This window comes from Canis lupus, chromosome 31, assembly GCF_003254725.2.
Source record: "Canis lupus dingo isolate Sandy chromosome 31, ASM325472v2, whole genome shotgun sequence".
NCBI classification, from domain to species: domain Eukaryota; kingdom Metazoa; phylum Chordata; class Mammalia; order Carnivora; family Canidae; genus Canis; species Canis lupus.
The window spans coordinates 28,713,346-28,728,232 of NC_064273.1; the positions used below are offsets into that span (position 1 = coordinate 28,713,346).

Genomic DNA, 14,887 nt, shown 5'->3' on the forward strand with positions numbered 1-14,887 from the left:
GGCCCCGCCCCCGCGGACGAGCGCCGTCGGCCGCCCCGAGGCCCCGCCCCTTCCCCCCTCCCCTCCCCGCCCCTCCCCTCGGTCGGGTCGGTCCGCTCCCTCCGCTCGGCTCGGCTCGGCTGCCGGGCGCTGCTGCCGGGTCCCTGGCGGTGGCGGTGGCGGTGGCGGTGGCCGGGTCGTGGGCGCCGAGGGGCGGGGCAGCCCGCGGCCCGGGGCACCGGGATAGCTGAGCGCTCTGTAGGTCTGTAGCAGAGACGTCCCGAGCCCCGGCCCCGGCCCCGGCCCCGGCGCTTGGATGAAAAGACGTCAGTCACACTGGGCTGCCGCTTGGGTTAAGCCTACGGCGGGCCGAGGCGGGCGCCCAGAGCCGGCGGGGGCCTGCGCCTCCACCCCCCGGACCGAAAACAGAGAACCCGGCGGGAGCCGAGCGAGCGCAGCCGCCCCGCCCCCCCCGCCCCCGCGGCCGCTCCCACCGGCGAGGCTCGGCCGCGGTCCTGCTGGATCCCGAGGAATCCCTGAAATGAATGAATGCCTGAAAAAATTTTACAGTGTCTATGGACTAGAGCCTCTGAGACTTGAAACCATACTCCAGGCTTGCTAAGGCAGGCAGGCATTGAGAACGGAGTTGATACAAAAGTAATCACGTTACTTTAACATACCAAAACACTACCAACTTTATCAATAGAGTAGCGCGGCTTCTCCTGAAAGCAATTTTCTTCATGGGAAGGATTTTGTAACAAAGGCAAATGTGTAGAAACGAGCAAGAAGTATTTCGGAATAATCCCTTTAGATGTTAATTATGGAGTTGTCTTGACCATTTGTACAATAATTTTTCAAGTGACTTCTCAAAAACTTTAAATAACTCTGAGTATCTTGACTCCTAGGAAAACCGGACACTTTGCTTTTATCTTCCTTTTCTGAACAATTTCCAAGGAAACTCGGGCTTCAAGTACTGGAAGGGGTTTATCCAACTGAGGTCTGAGAAAGAACAAAATTAAAATTGAACAACTTGCTTTTTTCTTCCTGGATTTTTCTGAACAACTTCCATGGAAACTTTCGCTTCATACAATGGAATGGGTTCATCCAACTGAGGCCTGAGGAAGAATGGTATTATTAGAAAAGTTAGGTCAAGGCAAAGATGAGTAGAACAATAGGATGGTAGTTGACAATTGCTATTGTTCAATTCTATTATTTTTTAAAAGATTTTATTTTTTAGAGAGCGTGCAGGAGCACTGGGAAAGGCAAAGGGAGGGGGAGAAGCAGACTCCATCATCCCAGGACCTGGATATCATGACCTGAGCCACCCAGGTGCCCCAATCCTATTATTTTAAATAATGCAAACAAACTTGTCCATTAGTATTCCCATTGTTAAAAGTGGTTAAGTTTTGAAGGGGAAAACTGCCAACTGTTTTGAAAAAACAAAACTGCATTTTCGCCTCTTCTCAGTCTACAGGTTATTTTAGGTTGCCTTGGGAAAGGTGATGAAAAAAGCAAAGGTTGTATGGTATGGTATGGAATGCACTAAGGAGAACTCATGGGTCACTTCTTAGGGAATACTTATTGGTGTATCACAAGATACACTTTGACAAATATTAAAGAGCAGGCTATTTATCCAAAAAAAAAAAAAAAAAAAAAACCTATGGAGGCAACAGGTATGCTGTGAAAACTGAAATGAAAGTGGAAATGCTTGCTTACCTCCTTGAGAATAGAAAATAAACGATTTGATTACTTAGCGTACCTAAAAACTCCAGTTGATAGCTTCTCCATCACATCTTTTAGGATACGTAGCTGGAAAGATTGTTAAGGTGGCAGTCGAACAAAACCAGTCAATAAAAGGAAGATGTTAGGCAGGTCACCTATCTAAGTTCAGCACTCTCAGAAATTGAGAATTTAAGTTACAGACATTCTGTAAGCTGTGAAGTTTACCTTGGAAACAGGGAAATGGGGAACTTATTTGAGAGAAGCGGAGACATAACAGAGCCTAAACTTCTAAGGACAAGTGGCAGAAGCAGCAAGCCTAATGACTAGTCCTAAGTAATGACGCGTGTTCTCCCAAACAAGCAGAAGTGTTATGGTGTCAAGTTTTCCTTTTAGCACTATTTATGATATTTTTAGATAAAAATGTTAGCACTTGCATCTCTTATGTTAGGTGCACATTTATGTACTAAACTGGCTGCTAATTGGCTCAAATTTTATGGGCAGAAAAGTTAAATGTGTCACTAAGAGAATCAAGAAATAGTGTAAAATTAAGAAAAAAATTTAGTCATTTAATTGAAATTATAATTTTAGGATTGAGACTCTATGTAATTGCTAGTACTAGAGAATGACATATGGCATAGAACCAGTCGAAGGTCTGTTAAATCATAAGCAGCAGCTGGCTCACGTCTGAATTGATTGAGAAGGGACTGAAGTGAGGACTGAAGTCTGATTTGGAACTTGAGAGTTCAGGAATTAGAAAATGTAAATTAGAAAGTACGAACATAAGCCATTTTATTTTTATCTTAAAGATTTTAGGGCAGCCCTGGTGGTGCAGTGGTTTAGCGCCGCCTGGGGTGTGATCCTGGAGACCCGGGATCAAGTCCCATGTCAGGCTCCCTGCATGGAGCCTGTTTCTCCCTCTGCCTGTGTCTCTGCCTCTCTCTCTCTCTTTCTCTCTCTTTCTGAATAAATAAATAAATCTTAAAAAAAAAAGATTTTATTTATTCACAAGAAAGAGAGTGAGCAAGCATTGGATGGGTGGGGGGAGAGGGAGAAGCAGACACCTCACTGAGCAGGGAGCCCAATGTGGGGTTCCATCCCAGAACCCTGAGATCATGACCTGAGCTGAAGGCAGACATTTAACCAACTGAGCCACCCAGGAGCCCCAGAACATAAACCATTTTAAAGATTTTCTTAAAGAGGACCTCATACTGCAAATTCTCTTTCTACTTAAGTGAAAATACTGAAGATGCCAACAGTAACTCTAAGAGTGTGTGTGTATGGAGGAAATTAAGTAACAAAGGCAAAGGAGCCAGCCTAGCTCCTGACATGTAAGATTCAAAACACACTATCTAGTGTTACTGTTAACACATGGTATTCTTCATTGTTAACATCTCATGATACTCTTGATAATTACAATGTTAGTGGACAGTTAAGTTGCTTAAACCTGAAATCTAAGGATTTCTTTTAGAAAGTTAAAAAATTAAGTTGATTTTCCAAATTCAAAGAAAAATATTTAGAAATACTTGAAACTCACACATTCCCTACAGTAAGGGGATGTTCTGGTTCTGAAATGTACTTTTTGTGACTCAACATATTCAGGGTCCTAATTAAAAACTCCTATTTGAAAGTTCTGAATTAATTCTGTCATTCTTGTAGAGGAGGTGGGCCTTTGTAAGTATCATGTGTACATAACAACACACATTTAACAAAAGCAAAGTATGATAGTGGACAAACTAAGGCAAGTTTCTTTCTTTGCATACAGATTTACTCTATTAAGTAATAAGAACTTATGTTTCATCCAATACAATTTTTACCAAGTACAGTTGCCTTTAAGACAGTTATCTTAGAAAAAAAAAGTTTTATTCATAGGTTTGACCCTGTTCTAAAGAGGTTTGGATCATTCTTTTGGAACTGCTTTCACATTCTCAAGAGATTTCATTGCTTTTACCAAAACTGGAATGATTTGGCTTCATTCACCAGATTTTTCTTAGAATTAATTCCATTTAAAAAACAAACAAACCCATTTTCATTTGATGAAGATTTTCTAGCACTGTTAATCCTAAAACACCCCACAAGCTCTCTAATGCAGATGAGCATTCTGAAATGTCTTATGTAATAGCACCATCATAGCTTAGATTAAGGATGCAGCCTTGGGATCCCTGGGTGGCGCAGTGGTTTAGCGCCTGCCTTTGGCCCAGGGCACGATCCTGGAGACCCGGGATGGAATCCCACGTCGGGCTCCCGGTGCATGGAGCCTGCTTCTCCCTCTGCCTATGTCTCTGCCTCTCTCTCTCTCTGTGACTATCATAAATAAATAAAAATTAAAAAAAAAAAGAAAAGGATGCAGCCTTTCACAGTGATGTGTAATTTTCATAATGCCTTGTATCTTGTGGTTTCTCTTCCATTCAGAACCCAGTATGACTGCCTGGGTGATTCTTGTCCTGCCCCTTTCTAGTTGCATCCTGGGACACGTATTAATCTTTCTGTGAGACAGGGATAATGATAGTACTTACACCTCACAGGGCCATTTTAATGCTTAAATAAGTTAATACTTACAAAGCCTTTGGAACACTGTTTGGAATGCTCAATGAAAGTTAGCTATTATTATTATTATTATTATCAATCATCATTGTTAAAGAACTTAATGAGAGTACATGGTAAATCTCAAGCCATAAACTCAAGTCAATAGATAAAAAAGGATATAAAGATATTTTCCCTGTTGCACATTTGACAAATTCCAAACTTCGTCATTAAGGAAAGCCACCGTTGCTCCTTTGAGGAAAAGGCAATGGCTATCTGGAGGATCCAACTTGGATAGAACATACAAAAACTCATCAATGACTGTGAATTTAGTAGCAGACAGATGACTGATATCTTGAGCCAGAAAAACTTCTATGCAAATACCCAAATCACAAACAGCACACAAACAGCATACAAACTTTAATAACAATATGCAAAATGCAATGGTTTCTTTTCTAATTCATTGTTCCAAAACTGATGAAAAGAGCAAGGTCAGATGCAAGACCTATGTAGAGGTGATGGAGTGGTAGTTTGTGTGCATGCATGTGTGTGTATATGTTGTATGAGCGTGTGCCTGTGTGTGAACTCGTGTGTGTGCATGTGCATGCGTGTATGAGACAGAGTGAGATTTTTACCTGTTACTTACCAGTTATCTTCATGAGGATGTAAGAAAATCAGTGGCAATTGATATATGAGAATTATGTTATCTACATATCAGCCATGATAAGAAAACTTGAATACTGTTGAAAAATATAACTTTGGGAGTAATGTATATACACACATTTGTAGTAAATTCCAACGTGAATGGGGAATTGTTGTAATTTTGTAGAAATATTTTGCCAAGTATATGCCAACAATGTTTGTTACTATGAGAAAAGAAAATCTTACTAGAAATACTAATAAAAAATTCAGAAGTCACTTCTTCCAAACCACTAAATAAAAGTTGAATGGCACTATTTCTACATTTTGGCCACCATGTATCTAAAGTAAAAAAGAAAGCTACATTTCATTAGAAATAGGTATAATTCAGAATTTATCATTTCTTCACATCTTGCTTCAAAAGACTTAGGCATTATTCTTTGTTAATTACATCCTGTCAGTGTAATAGTAATGGTTTATTGTTTCTGATAATACCTGCAGGTTTTCTTCTGTTGTTACCCAATGGCCTCCAACACCAAGAAGTGTGATGATATCATGTTTATGAGGTAGTAGGTGTAATTTTACAGCTGGTTCATCATCTTTACTATATAATCTCACTTACAAGGGAATAGTTTAAAAAAAGAAAGAGAGAGAGAGACAAGAAATATATTTTATAGTAATCGGGTAAAAATTTATTCTTTATTCTTCAAATTAGTCCTCTTTACCTTTTTTTTTTTTTTTTTTGAGTCCTCTTTGCTTTTACTTTTTAATGTTAGGAATGAGGAAGCATTCTTCTTAGAAAGAAAGTAACAATGTATTCAGACACCTTAAACTTTTTGCATTAAAACTGGTCATAAAATTTACTCTAGATTCAATTACAAGTGAAATAACAAAAGACAAAAAGTTTATTTTCATTTTAAAACCAGGCAAGGCAACAACATAATACATAACTAAGATTGATAGTTTTAATCATATCATTGACTAATTCTTTGGGAAAAGTTGACTTCTGATTAAGGAACCCACAGACTCAAGATAGTCACACATTGACATAACTATTGAAATGTGTATTTGAAAAGTTAGTGACCTACACAGTCACTTACACTGAAAGATTTTTCTGAGTTAATTTCACACTTGATCTTAGCCAAAAGGCCAAGAAGTGATTTTTCTGAGTTAATTTCAAGTCCTGAAAATAACTGGTTAAAAAGAAACATGTTAAAATGGTCACAGTTGTATTCCTAGGATTCTCATCACAGAAGATAAATCTTAACAAAGTATGAAGCCTCCCTTTGCAGGCTTGTGAATCCTATGTTTTCTGTGCAATGGCCCTACCTAAGTGTGTACAGATTAGGTGTTAAATAGATACTGGTTAAATAACAAAAGGTCAAGGAAGGTAAAAAAAAAAATGCTTTTTTTCCAAATAGAGATTGCAGAAGTCAGCCATCCAATAGAGGACAGACAGACACAGCACAACTAAGTATCTGGCTGAGAGCTGAACTAATGTGTATCATCTGGGAACCCCTGAGAATAGATGATGTTCATTTCCGTAGAAACATTTAAACTCCAATGCCTGTATTTTAAAGGTAAGCATGCTCTCTCTTCCAGACAGTATTTACAATGGGATTCAAGAAGCTCCAGTTTAAATAGAAATGTTAAAAACAAAACATGACATCAATTTAATAAATGTTAATTATTACCTGGTTATATATTAATTTTTTTTTGAGATGCATCCATCACACTACAAAAATGACACAGACTATTGATCTAGTAAAGTACCTACCTCCAGCATCTAGGACAATATCTACTCCCAGGCCACCTGTTTCCTCTAAACAGCTTTCAGCAACATGGGCTTTCCCACTAGAAACGTCGATGACTCGGGCTGTAAAGGACAGGAAGTCAGGCAATTTTATTGTTCTCTATGTGATGAGTACAAAGAAATCAGAGAAAAAGCAAAAGCAAATATTTCTTCTCTGAAATGTATGGAGTGGTTCAATTACTGGATCCAAATTTTATTTTATCTTTTCTGACCCAACAGTGGTAAGGATTAATTTAAAGGAAGGGACTGGTATATTCAATAAAATTAAAATACTTCATATTGGGGCACCTGGGGCAGCCCAGGTGGCTCAGTGGTTTGGCGCCGCCTTCGGCCCAGGGCGTGATCCTGGAGACCCGGGATCAAGTCCCACGTCGGCCTCCCTACATGGAGCCTGCTTCTTCCTCTGCCTGTGTCTCTGCCTCTCGTTCTGTGTCTCTCATGAATAAATAAAATCTTTAAAAAAAAAAAATATTGGGGCACCTGGGTGGCTCAGTGGTTGAGTGTTGCCTTCGGCTCAGGTTGTGATCCCAGGGTCCCGGGATCGAGTCCCGCATCGGGTTCCCAGCAGGGAGCCTGCTTCTCCCTCTGCCTATATCTCTGCCTCTCTGTGTCTCTCATGAATGAATAAATAAAAATAAAAAAAATACTTAATATTTTGTGGATGATGTGTTCCAAGGCTGGCCTACTAAAAGAGGACTGTACCTTATTGCTAAATAGAACAGAGAATCTGTAAACCACAGAGATAAATACATATTGAGGCATAAACTGAAAGATTAGGCAATTTCTTATGTTCAGGTTTAATAGAATTTAGAGCTAAAAAGTAAAAACAGTATTTGTGTGATATAATACTTCTCTATTATCCCTTTTCAGTCATGGAAATCCACCACCCCCTGCCTTCCCCACTTGCTCTCTAAAATGAAGAAAAATCCTGGAGATTAAGGGGAAAAAATGGTTATTTTGATCAGCTAGTGAAAACTAGACTAGTTTTAGAGTATTATATCAATAGAACAAGCCAATGAGATTAAAAAAAATCTAGGGATTTCTGGGTGGCTCAGTGGTTTAGTGTCTGCTTTTGGTTTAGGGCGTGATCTTGGGATCCTGGGATGGAGTCCAGCATCAGACTCCCCGGGGGAACCTGTTCCTCCCTCTGCCTGTGTCTCTGCCTCTCTGTCTCTCATGAATAAATAAGTAAAATCTTAAAAAAAAAAAAAAAAAAACCTCAGTATTTGAACTGTCAAAATGAAGACATGTTTATAATTCCTTTTCATAACTTTTAGTACCTTCTTGTAAAAGAGAATTCCTCACAGCATGGCTCAGATGGAGGCTCAGGTAGGGGGTGTAGAACGACAGTGATCTAAGAGGTGGGGGCCGGGGGCAGGCCTAGGGAAGACATTTGGGAAGGGACTGAAGTACCTCTGAAGGGCAGGAAGAAGCCTCTCCATTCAACAATACAGTTCATGGTCTGCCCTCCAACCCTCAAGTCCATTTCCAAACTTTTCCTGTTTTTCCTCCTTTCTCCAGACCCTGTCTTAACCTTTCTTCCATGTCTTGGTTATCTCTGCCAGAGGCAGAAGGTAACAATGGAAGTAAGGAGGGCTTTAAGGTTGGATAGGCCTGGATTTAAATCCCACTCCAATCTAGTTGTAGCTCCTTGGACACACTGGTTAAATCCTGTAGATGCTGCGCCCTGGTTCACTGACGGGGCTGTTGACGATGTCAGGATAGATTATTCACATTAACACTCAATGAACCTTACTCCCCTTCCTGCCTGCCCCTCACACTCTGGCTCAGCCTCTTGTCTCTGTTAGTTTCTCCATTCCTCATTTTTCTCTCCTTGGTCATTTTTTCAGTCTATTTTCTTTATCCTTTCCATTTGTATTATTTGGACAGGTTCAATCTTTTCATTTTTTTGTTGAGCATTTTTTAATTATTATTATTTTTTTAATTCCAGTAGAGCTAACAGTGTTCTATTAGTCTCAAGTGTACAATATAGTGATTCAGCAGTTCTATACATTACTCAGGGCTTGTCAAGATAAGTGTCCTCTTGGAATGCCTGGGTGGCTCAGTGGTTGAGTGTCTGCCTTCAGCTCAGGTTGTGATCTGATCCTAGGGTCTGGGATCGAGTCTCACATTGGGCTTCCTGCAGGGAGCCTGCTTCTCTCTGCCTATGTCTCTGCCTCTCTATGTCTTTCATGAGTAAATAAATAAATTAAAAAAAAAAAAAAAAAAGATAAGTGTCCTCTTAATCCTCACCCACCTCTCCTCTCGTGACCATCAGTTTCTTCTCTATAATTAAGAGTCTGTTTCTTGGTTTGTTTCTCTCCTTTTTTTTTTTTCCTTTGTGCACTTGTTTTGTTTCTTAAATCCCACCAGTGAAATTGAATGGTATTTCTTTCTGACTAGCTCATTTTGCTTAGCATTATACTCTTTAGCTCCATCCATGTTGTTGCAAATGGCAAGATTTCATCTTTTAATGGCTGAATAATATTCCTATGTATATATGAGACATATATTTCATATCATTTTTATCCATTCATCAGTCAATGGACATTTGGGCTGCGTCCATTATTTAGCTTTTCTAAATATTGATGCTGCAATAAACAGAGGGGTGCATGTATCCCTTTGAATTAGTGTTTTATATTTTGGGGTTAAATACCCAGTAGTACGATTACTGAATCACAAGGTAGTTCCATTTTTAGCTTTTTGAGGAACCCCCATACTGTTTTCAATAGTGGCATGCACCACATCCTCTCCAACACTTGTGGCTTCTTGTGTTTTTTATTTTAGCCATCTCATTGTGGTTTCGATTTGCATTTCCCTGACTGATGAGTGATGCTGAGCATCTTTTCATTTGTCGGCCATCTGTATTTCTTCTTTGGAGAAATATCTGTTCATGTCTTCTATGCATTTTTAATTGGATTATTTGTTTTCTGAGCGATGAGTTGTATGAATTCTTTATGTATTTTGGATACTAACCCTTTATCAGAGATGTCATTTGCAAATATTTCCTCCCATTCAGTAGGTTGTCTTTTAGTTTTGTTTCCTTCATTGCGCAGAAACTTCTTATTTTGATGTAGTCCTAATAGTTTATTTTTGCTTTTGTTTCCCCTGCTTCAGGAAACACACCTAGAAAAAAGTTGCTATGGTTGGGATTTTGTACTTTATGAGTTTAGTCTATAAGATGATATCTCTTCAAAATTTTCTGTTGCAGAGTCTGTGTTGAGTAATAGTACTCACCTATAGAAGGCCTAAGTCTTTCAAGGCATTGCTTGTCTTCAAGGCTGCCTGCTGTTGAAATCACTTTGGCTCCTCTATGGTGTGCTAACTGAATAGCTATCATACCAAGTGCCTGTATGGGGAAAAAATACAAAATGGGCTTACAGATATAAGGCAGAGACCATATCTAACTTGTTTCATAGGCCATTTAATAAAGTCTAATAGCTTAGTGCTACTTTTGTTTTTTTTAAGATTTTATTTATTTATTCATGATAGACATAGAGGGAGAAAGAGGCAGAGACACAGACAGAGGGAGAAGCAGGCTCCATGCACCGGGAGCCCGACGTGGGATTTGATCCCGGGTCTCCAGGATCGCGCCCTGGGCCAAAGGCAGGCGCCAAACCGCTGTGCCACCCAGGGATCCCCAGCTTAGTGCTACTTTAGTATATTTTTGAATATTATGACAGAAAAAGAAATAGAAATATGGACAAGGTTGAGACATTTGACTTTCTTTTTCAGAAGGGGTGGCAGAAAAGATATACATGCACATGCTCTCACCCATTCTCGTCATTGCACATAATTTCAAGATGGAGGGCTGCATTCAGAAACTTGGCCCCAGGAAGAGAAAAATGGGCTTTTAAGGGCCTTATCAGCATGATGTTCTAAGCTAATTTCACAGTACATGCATGGGTCCATCTATCTCTCTTTAAAGATCAAAGAACTCTCAAAAGCTCCATCCTTTTGCTGACCTGAGGGGTGAGCTCAAGGAAACACTACTACCCTGATGCTAGGCATCAGGTTGAAGCCAATGCTGAAGACAGTTCTGCCTTTTTTGCACAGAAAAGCAAGGGATAAAAGCATTTTCAACAGCCACATAAAAAATGATAAAAATTCACCCCAAGTTTTGTGACCTTTTTAGATTATAATCTATTTTTATGTATTTTTAGTGTCTTGAACTATTTTTTTGTTGATACGTGTAATATATTGACAGGAGCACATTTTTTATCTTGTGTGACCCATCTAGAAATACAACACCTTATCGACACAAGTGTAAGTGTGAGGCATATACAAAATTAGTAGGGAGTTTTGGGGCATGGCTTCAAAGATTTCATGAGCCATTTCAGGCTCTGTAAAACAGGCATAATGACATGGCTTGTCTGCTTTTTTAATGTACTAGCAGATTCAAAATAATAAACTAAACATCCTTAAGTCTAACTTTAATCTCCTATTAGTCAAAGCTGCCTATTTTAACAAAATGAGCAGTGAATAAGCTATCAGCAGAGAATTATATTAGCAAATGGATGGCCTACTTCCTAAGTTTAGTAGCTTTTGATCTGTTTCTTAGCAGAATTATTAGCACCTACACTGGCTCCATCCATTATCAGCACTGATTTTCCAGGAGAGAGATGAGAAAGATAATGCAGAGCTGTATAGGCTCGTACTCCATCCCGAATGGTTCCAGCAGCTTCTGTCCATGTAACTTTTTCTGGTTTGTGAACTGTCACAAAGAACAAGAGGAAGCAATCAGTTAGCAAATTCCATTAGTCCTGACTCCTGGATCTATCTCTTCTCAGCCCCACTGTGGCCCTGGTCCAAGGCACTACTCCTTTCTCTTTTGCCGATATTTTGGTTTCCCCAGTTCCATTCTTGCCCACATGTAATGCACTCTTAGCATAGGAGTCAGTGTGTGTGTGCATTTTTAAAATATTATATTGTGAAATAAAACACATGCAGAAAAGTACATGGGACGTAAGTATAGATGGGTGGATAAATACCAAGATTGGTAAGCACCAATCTTGGTTGAGAGAGAGAAAACGCACAACCCACAGCCTTGTCTTTCCCACCAGAGGTTGCTACCTCAGTCTTGTTCACCTTCATAGTTTATGGCCCAAGTATGCATTTCTGAACAATGTCATTTAGTTTTGCCTCTTTTTGAACTTTATCTCAGTGGCATCATATGAACTCTTTTCTATCTTCCTCTTTCCCTCTCAACATTGTTTTTTTTTTTTTTTTTTTTAATTTTTATTTATTTATGATAGTTACAGAGAGAGAGAGAGAGAGAGAGGCAGAGACACAGGCAGAGGGAGAAGCAGGCTCCATGCACCGGGAGCCCGATGTGGGATTCGATCCCGGGTCTCCAGGATCACGCCCTGGGCCAAAGGCAGGCGCCAAACCGCTGCGCCACCAGGGATCCCCCTCTCAACATTGTTTTAAAGCCATAACCATTTTTGTAAATGTGGCTGCAGTGCTTTCCTTTTTCTGGTGTTTTATGGCTTTCCACTATGTGAAAACATTCATTCGTGATACAACTCTAGTAGAGGACGATTTGTGTTGTTTTCAGTTTGTGGCAGTTTTAAACCATGCTGCTAAGAATGCTCTCATATAAAAGATGGCATTATGCTGTCATGTGGGTTTTTTCTAAGACAGTACTCAAGGATGGAAATCCCACCTCACAGGAATACCACCTTTGCTTTACTACATACTACTGAAGTGGCTGTCTGAATTCATTCTCCCATATAGCTGGGTAATGGAGCTCCTATCACTGTAAACATCCTTGTCAACCCCTGGCACTAGTATACATTCTTACCAATCATACGGGTGTGTAAAGGGTTTCTTACTGTGATTTTAACTTGTTTTTCCGAACGCTTTTCTGTGTTTGCTGGCCATCTGGAATTCCTTTTGTGAAACTGTTTTATCAATTTCTTTGTTGTATTATCTTTTACTTATTGATTTACAGGAAGTTAAAAACATATTCTAAATGAACTGCTTGTTTACATGTTCTAAGTATTATTTTCAACTTTATGTCTTCTCTCTTCAATATCCCTAATAGTGTTTTGGAAAACAGAAGTGTCAGAATGAACTTTCTTTTCCTGCGGCTTGAACTTACGACCTGAAATGAAGACCTGAGTTGAGATCAAGAGTTGGACACCTAATTGACTGAGCCACCCAGGCGCCCCCAGAATGATCTTTAAAAGCATACATAACATGCTAACACTTCTCTGTTTAAAGTTCAGTGGTGGGGCACCTGGGTGTCTCAGTTGATTGACTGACTCTTGATGTTAGCTCAGTTCATCAATGGCTTTCTACTGTACTTGAGACAAAATGCAAACTCCTAATATAAAGAGCTCTATATGATCTGATCATTAAGCTCTTCCTTAATAAATTAAATTATTTAGTTTTTAGGTTTTTATTTTGTACAATGAATGTGATTTTTTTCAGTTAAAAGCTATCCTCTCTCATTTTACCTAAAATCAACTTTCTAACACTTCTGTAGTCTACTCTTTCAAATGTTTTCCCTCTAAAGTTGAGATGGTGTAGCACAGGCCACTCAGCATTGCACATATCAACTAGTGCCATCTAGAGGACAGAATACCCGCACGTATGTGCTGAAAATGTTCAGACCAGCAAGGCATTAAAATAGAGCACCAGGTGATATCACTCACTCATGGTACTTTATTCTTTACCAAACTCTTTAAAATACCTATCCTCCTAATTTTCTTGATTATAAGGTGAGGTTCAGGGTAATTAATTTGTCTGGGGCCACACAGCTAAGAAATTCGAATGTCTGACTCTAAAGCACACCTACTCTAACAGAGCACACTCAAGGTACCTACAGTTTACTTATATTGTTGTTGTTGTTGTTTTTAAAGATTTTAACTTATTTGACACACACATAGAGCACAAGCAGGGAGAGCAGCAGAAGGAAAGGGAGAAGCAGATTCCCTGCTGAGCAGGGAGCCCTATGTGGGGCTCAATGCCAGGACTCTGGAATCACCACTTGTACCAAAGGTAGATGCTTAACCAACTGAGCCACCCAGGCATTTCTAGTTTACTTATATTGTTGCAGGAATATCCTCCATTATAAGAATTGGGACTGCCTATATTCATTAAGAAATCAAACATGTAGGGGTGCCTGGGTGGCATAATCAGTTAAGCATCCAATTCTTGGTTTCAGCTCAGATCATGATTTTGGGGTTGCAAGACTGAGCCCCACATTAGGCTCTGTGTTCAGCAGAGTCCTTCAGGATTTTCTCTTTCCCTCTGCCCCTTCCCTCGTTCACTCTCTGTCTCATTAAAATAAATAAATCTTTAAAAGAACCCCAAAACAATCAAACCAAACTTGTAGTCCTTTAAAAAAAAAAAAGCTAACAGTAATAAACTATATTTAGATAGCAAGGGCTCTAACATTGCATGGTAATGTGGTTTAATGTTGAGATCCTTGCTTTTGTGTTAGGTGGTCCACAAGTATTTATTATGTTATGAAAAACTAAAAATATAAATAGAAGAATCAGGGAGGTATAATAACAGCAATATCAAACCCAAGAATTATAATTTCAATTCTTTCTACCTTAGGTCCAAAAAAATAATGCTGAAAATGTGTACTAAATTTTGAATGAAAAAATTATTTTTATGCTTGACATAAATGGCTTAAGAGTTGAAAGCACAAAAGAACTGGAAGATTCAATCAACTTCTTAACTTTATCTTTAGTTTTCTGTAGCAGGATTAGTAAGACATTTTTGGGGAAGTTGTTTGGAACCTAATTCTTCAGTTTGGGAAAGAACAGACTTATCTGAAGGTGACTGAGTATTCAACTTTCATTATAAAAAAATTACTAAAGAATTAACAGAAACTGAAATAGAGTTGTGCTAAACTGAATATTTCCTTCCGCAAAACTCCAGGGAACATACTGAAATTACTTCATCTTTTACAAAATGTCGGAGCACCAACAGAATTTAGAGGCTATCCAGTTTGGTGAATGTGCCCAGTGTCTTGTCCAAAGGCAAGCAGTCACAGTAAGTGGCCATTCTTAAAGTTCCTCTCTTTTTTTTTTTTTTTTTTAATTTTTATTTATTTATGATAGTCACAGAGAGAGAAAGAGAGGCAGAGACACAGGCAGAGAGAAGCAGGCTCCATGCACCGGGAGCCCGACGTGGGAATCGATCCTGGGTCTCCAGGATCGTGCCCTAGGCCAAAGGCAGGCGCCAAACCGCTGCGCC

At 39.4% G+C, this 14,887-nt stretch overlaps 1 protein-coding gene across 12 annotated transcripts in view; it reads right to left on the reverse strand.

Annotated features, from left to right (window-relative positions):
* Window positions 1-649: 649 nt before the first annotated feature.
* Window positions 650-14,887, reverse strand: part of CRYZL1 (crystallin zeta like 1) — a 35,468-nt gene continuing 21,230 nt past the window's right edge. For 7 of the 12 annotated variants that reach the window (XM_049104752.1, XM_049104753.1, XM_025449783.3 and 4 more), the window contains 7 exons: window positions 11,254-11,387; window positions 9,911-10,022; window positions 6,638-6,736; window positions 5,356-5,477; window positions 4,405-4,510; window positions 1,739-1,784; window positions 650-978 (listed from right to left, as the gene is read on the reverse strand). In XM_049104752.1, the coding sequence (XP_048960709.1) occupies window positions 855-978; window positions 1,739-1,784; window positions 4,405-4,510; window positions 5,356-5,477; window positions 6,638-6,736; window positions 9,911-10,022; window positions 11,254-11,387 (743 nt within the window). In that variant the 3' untranslated portion in view covers window positions 650-854. Of the gene's footprint in view, window positions 1,095-1,738; window positions 1,789-4,404; window positions 4,511-5,355; window positions 5,478-6,637; window positions 6,737-9,910; window positions 10,023-11,253; window positions 11,388-14,887 lie in introns of all 12 variants that reach the window. The other 5 variants (XM_049104754.1, XM_025449784.3, XM_035709478.2 and 2 more) reach the window with 3 other exon arrangements.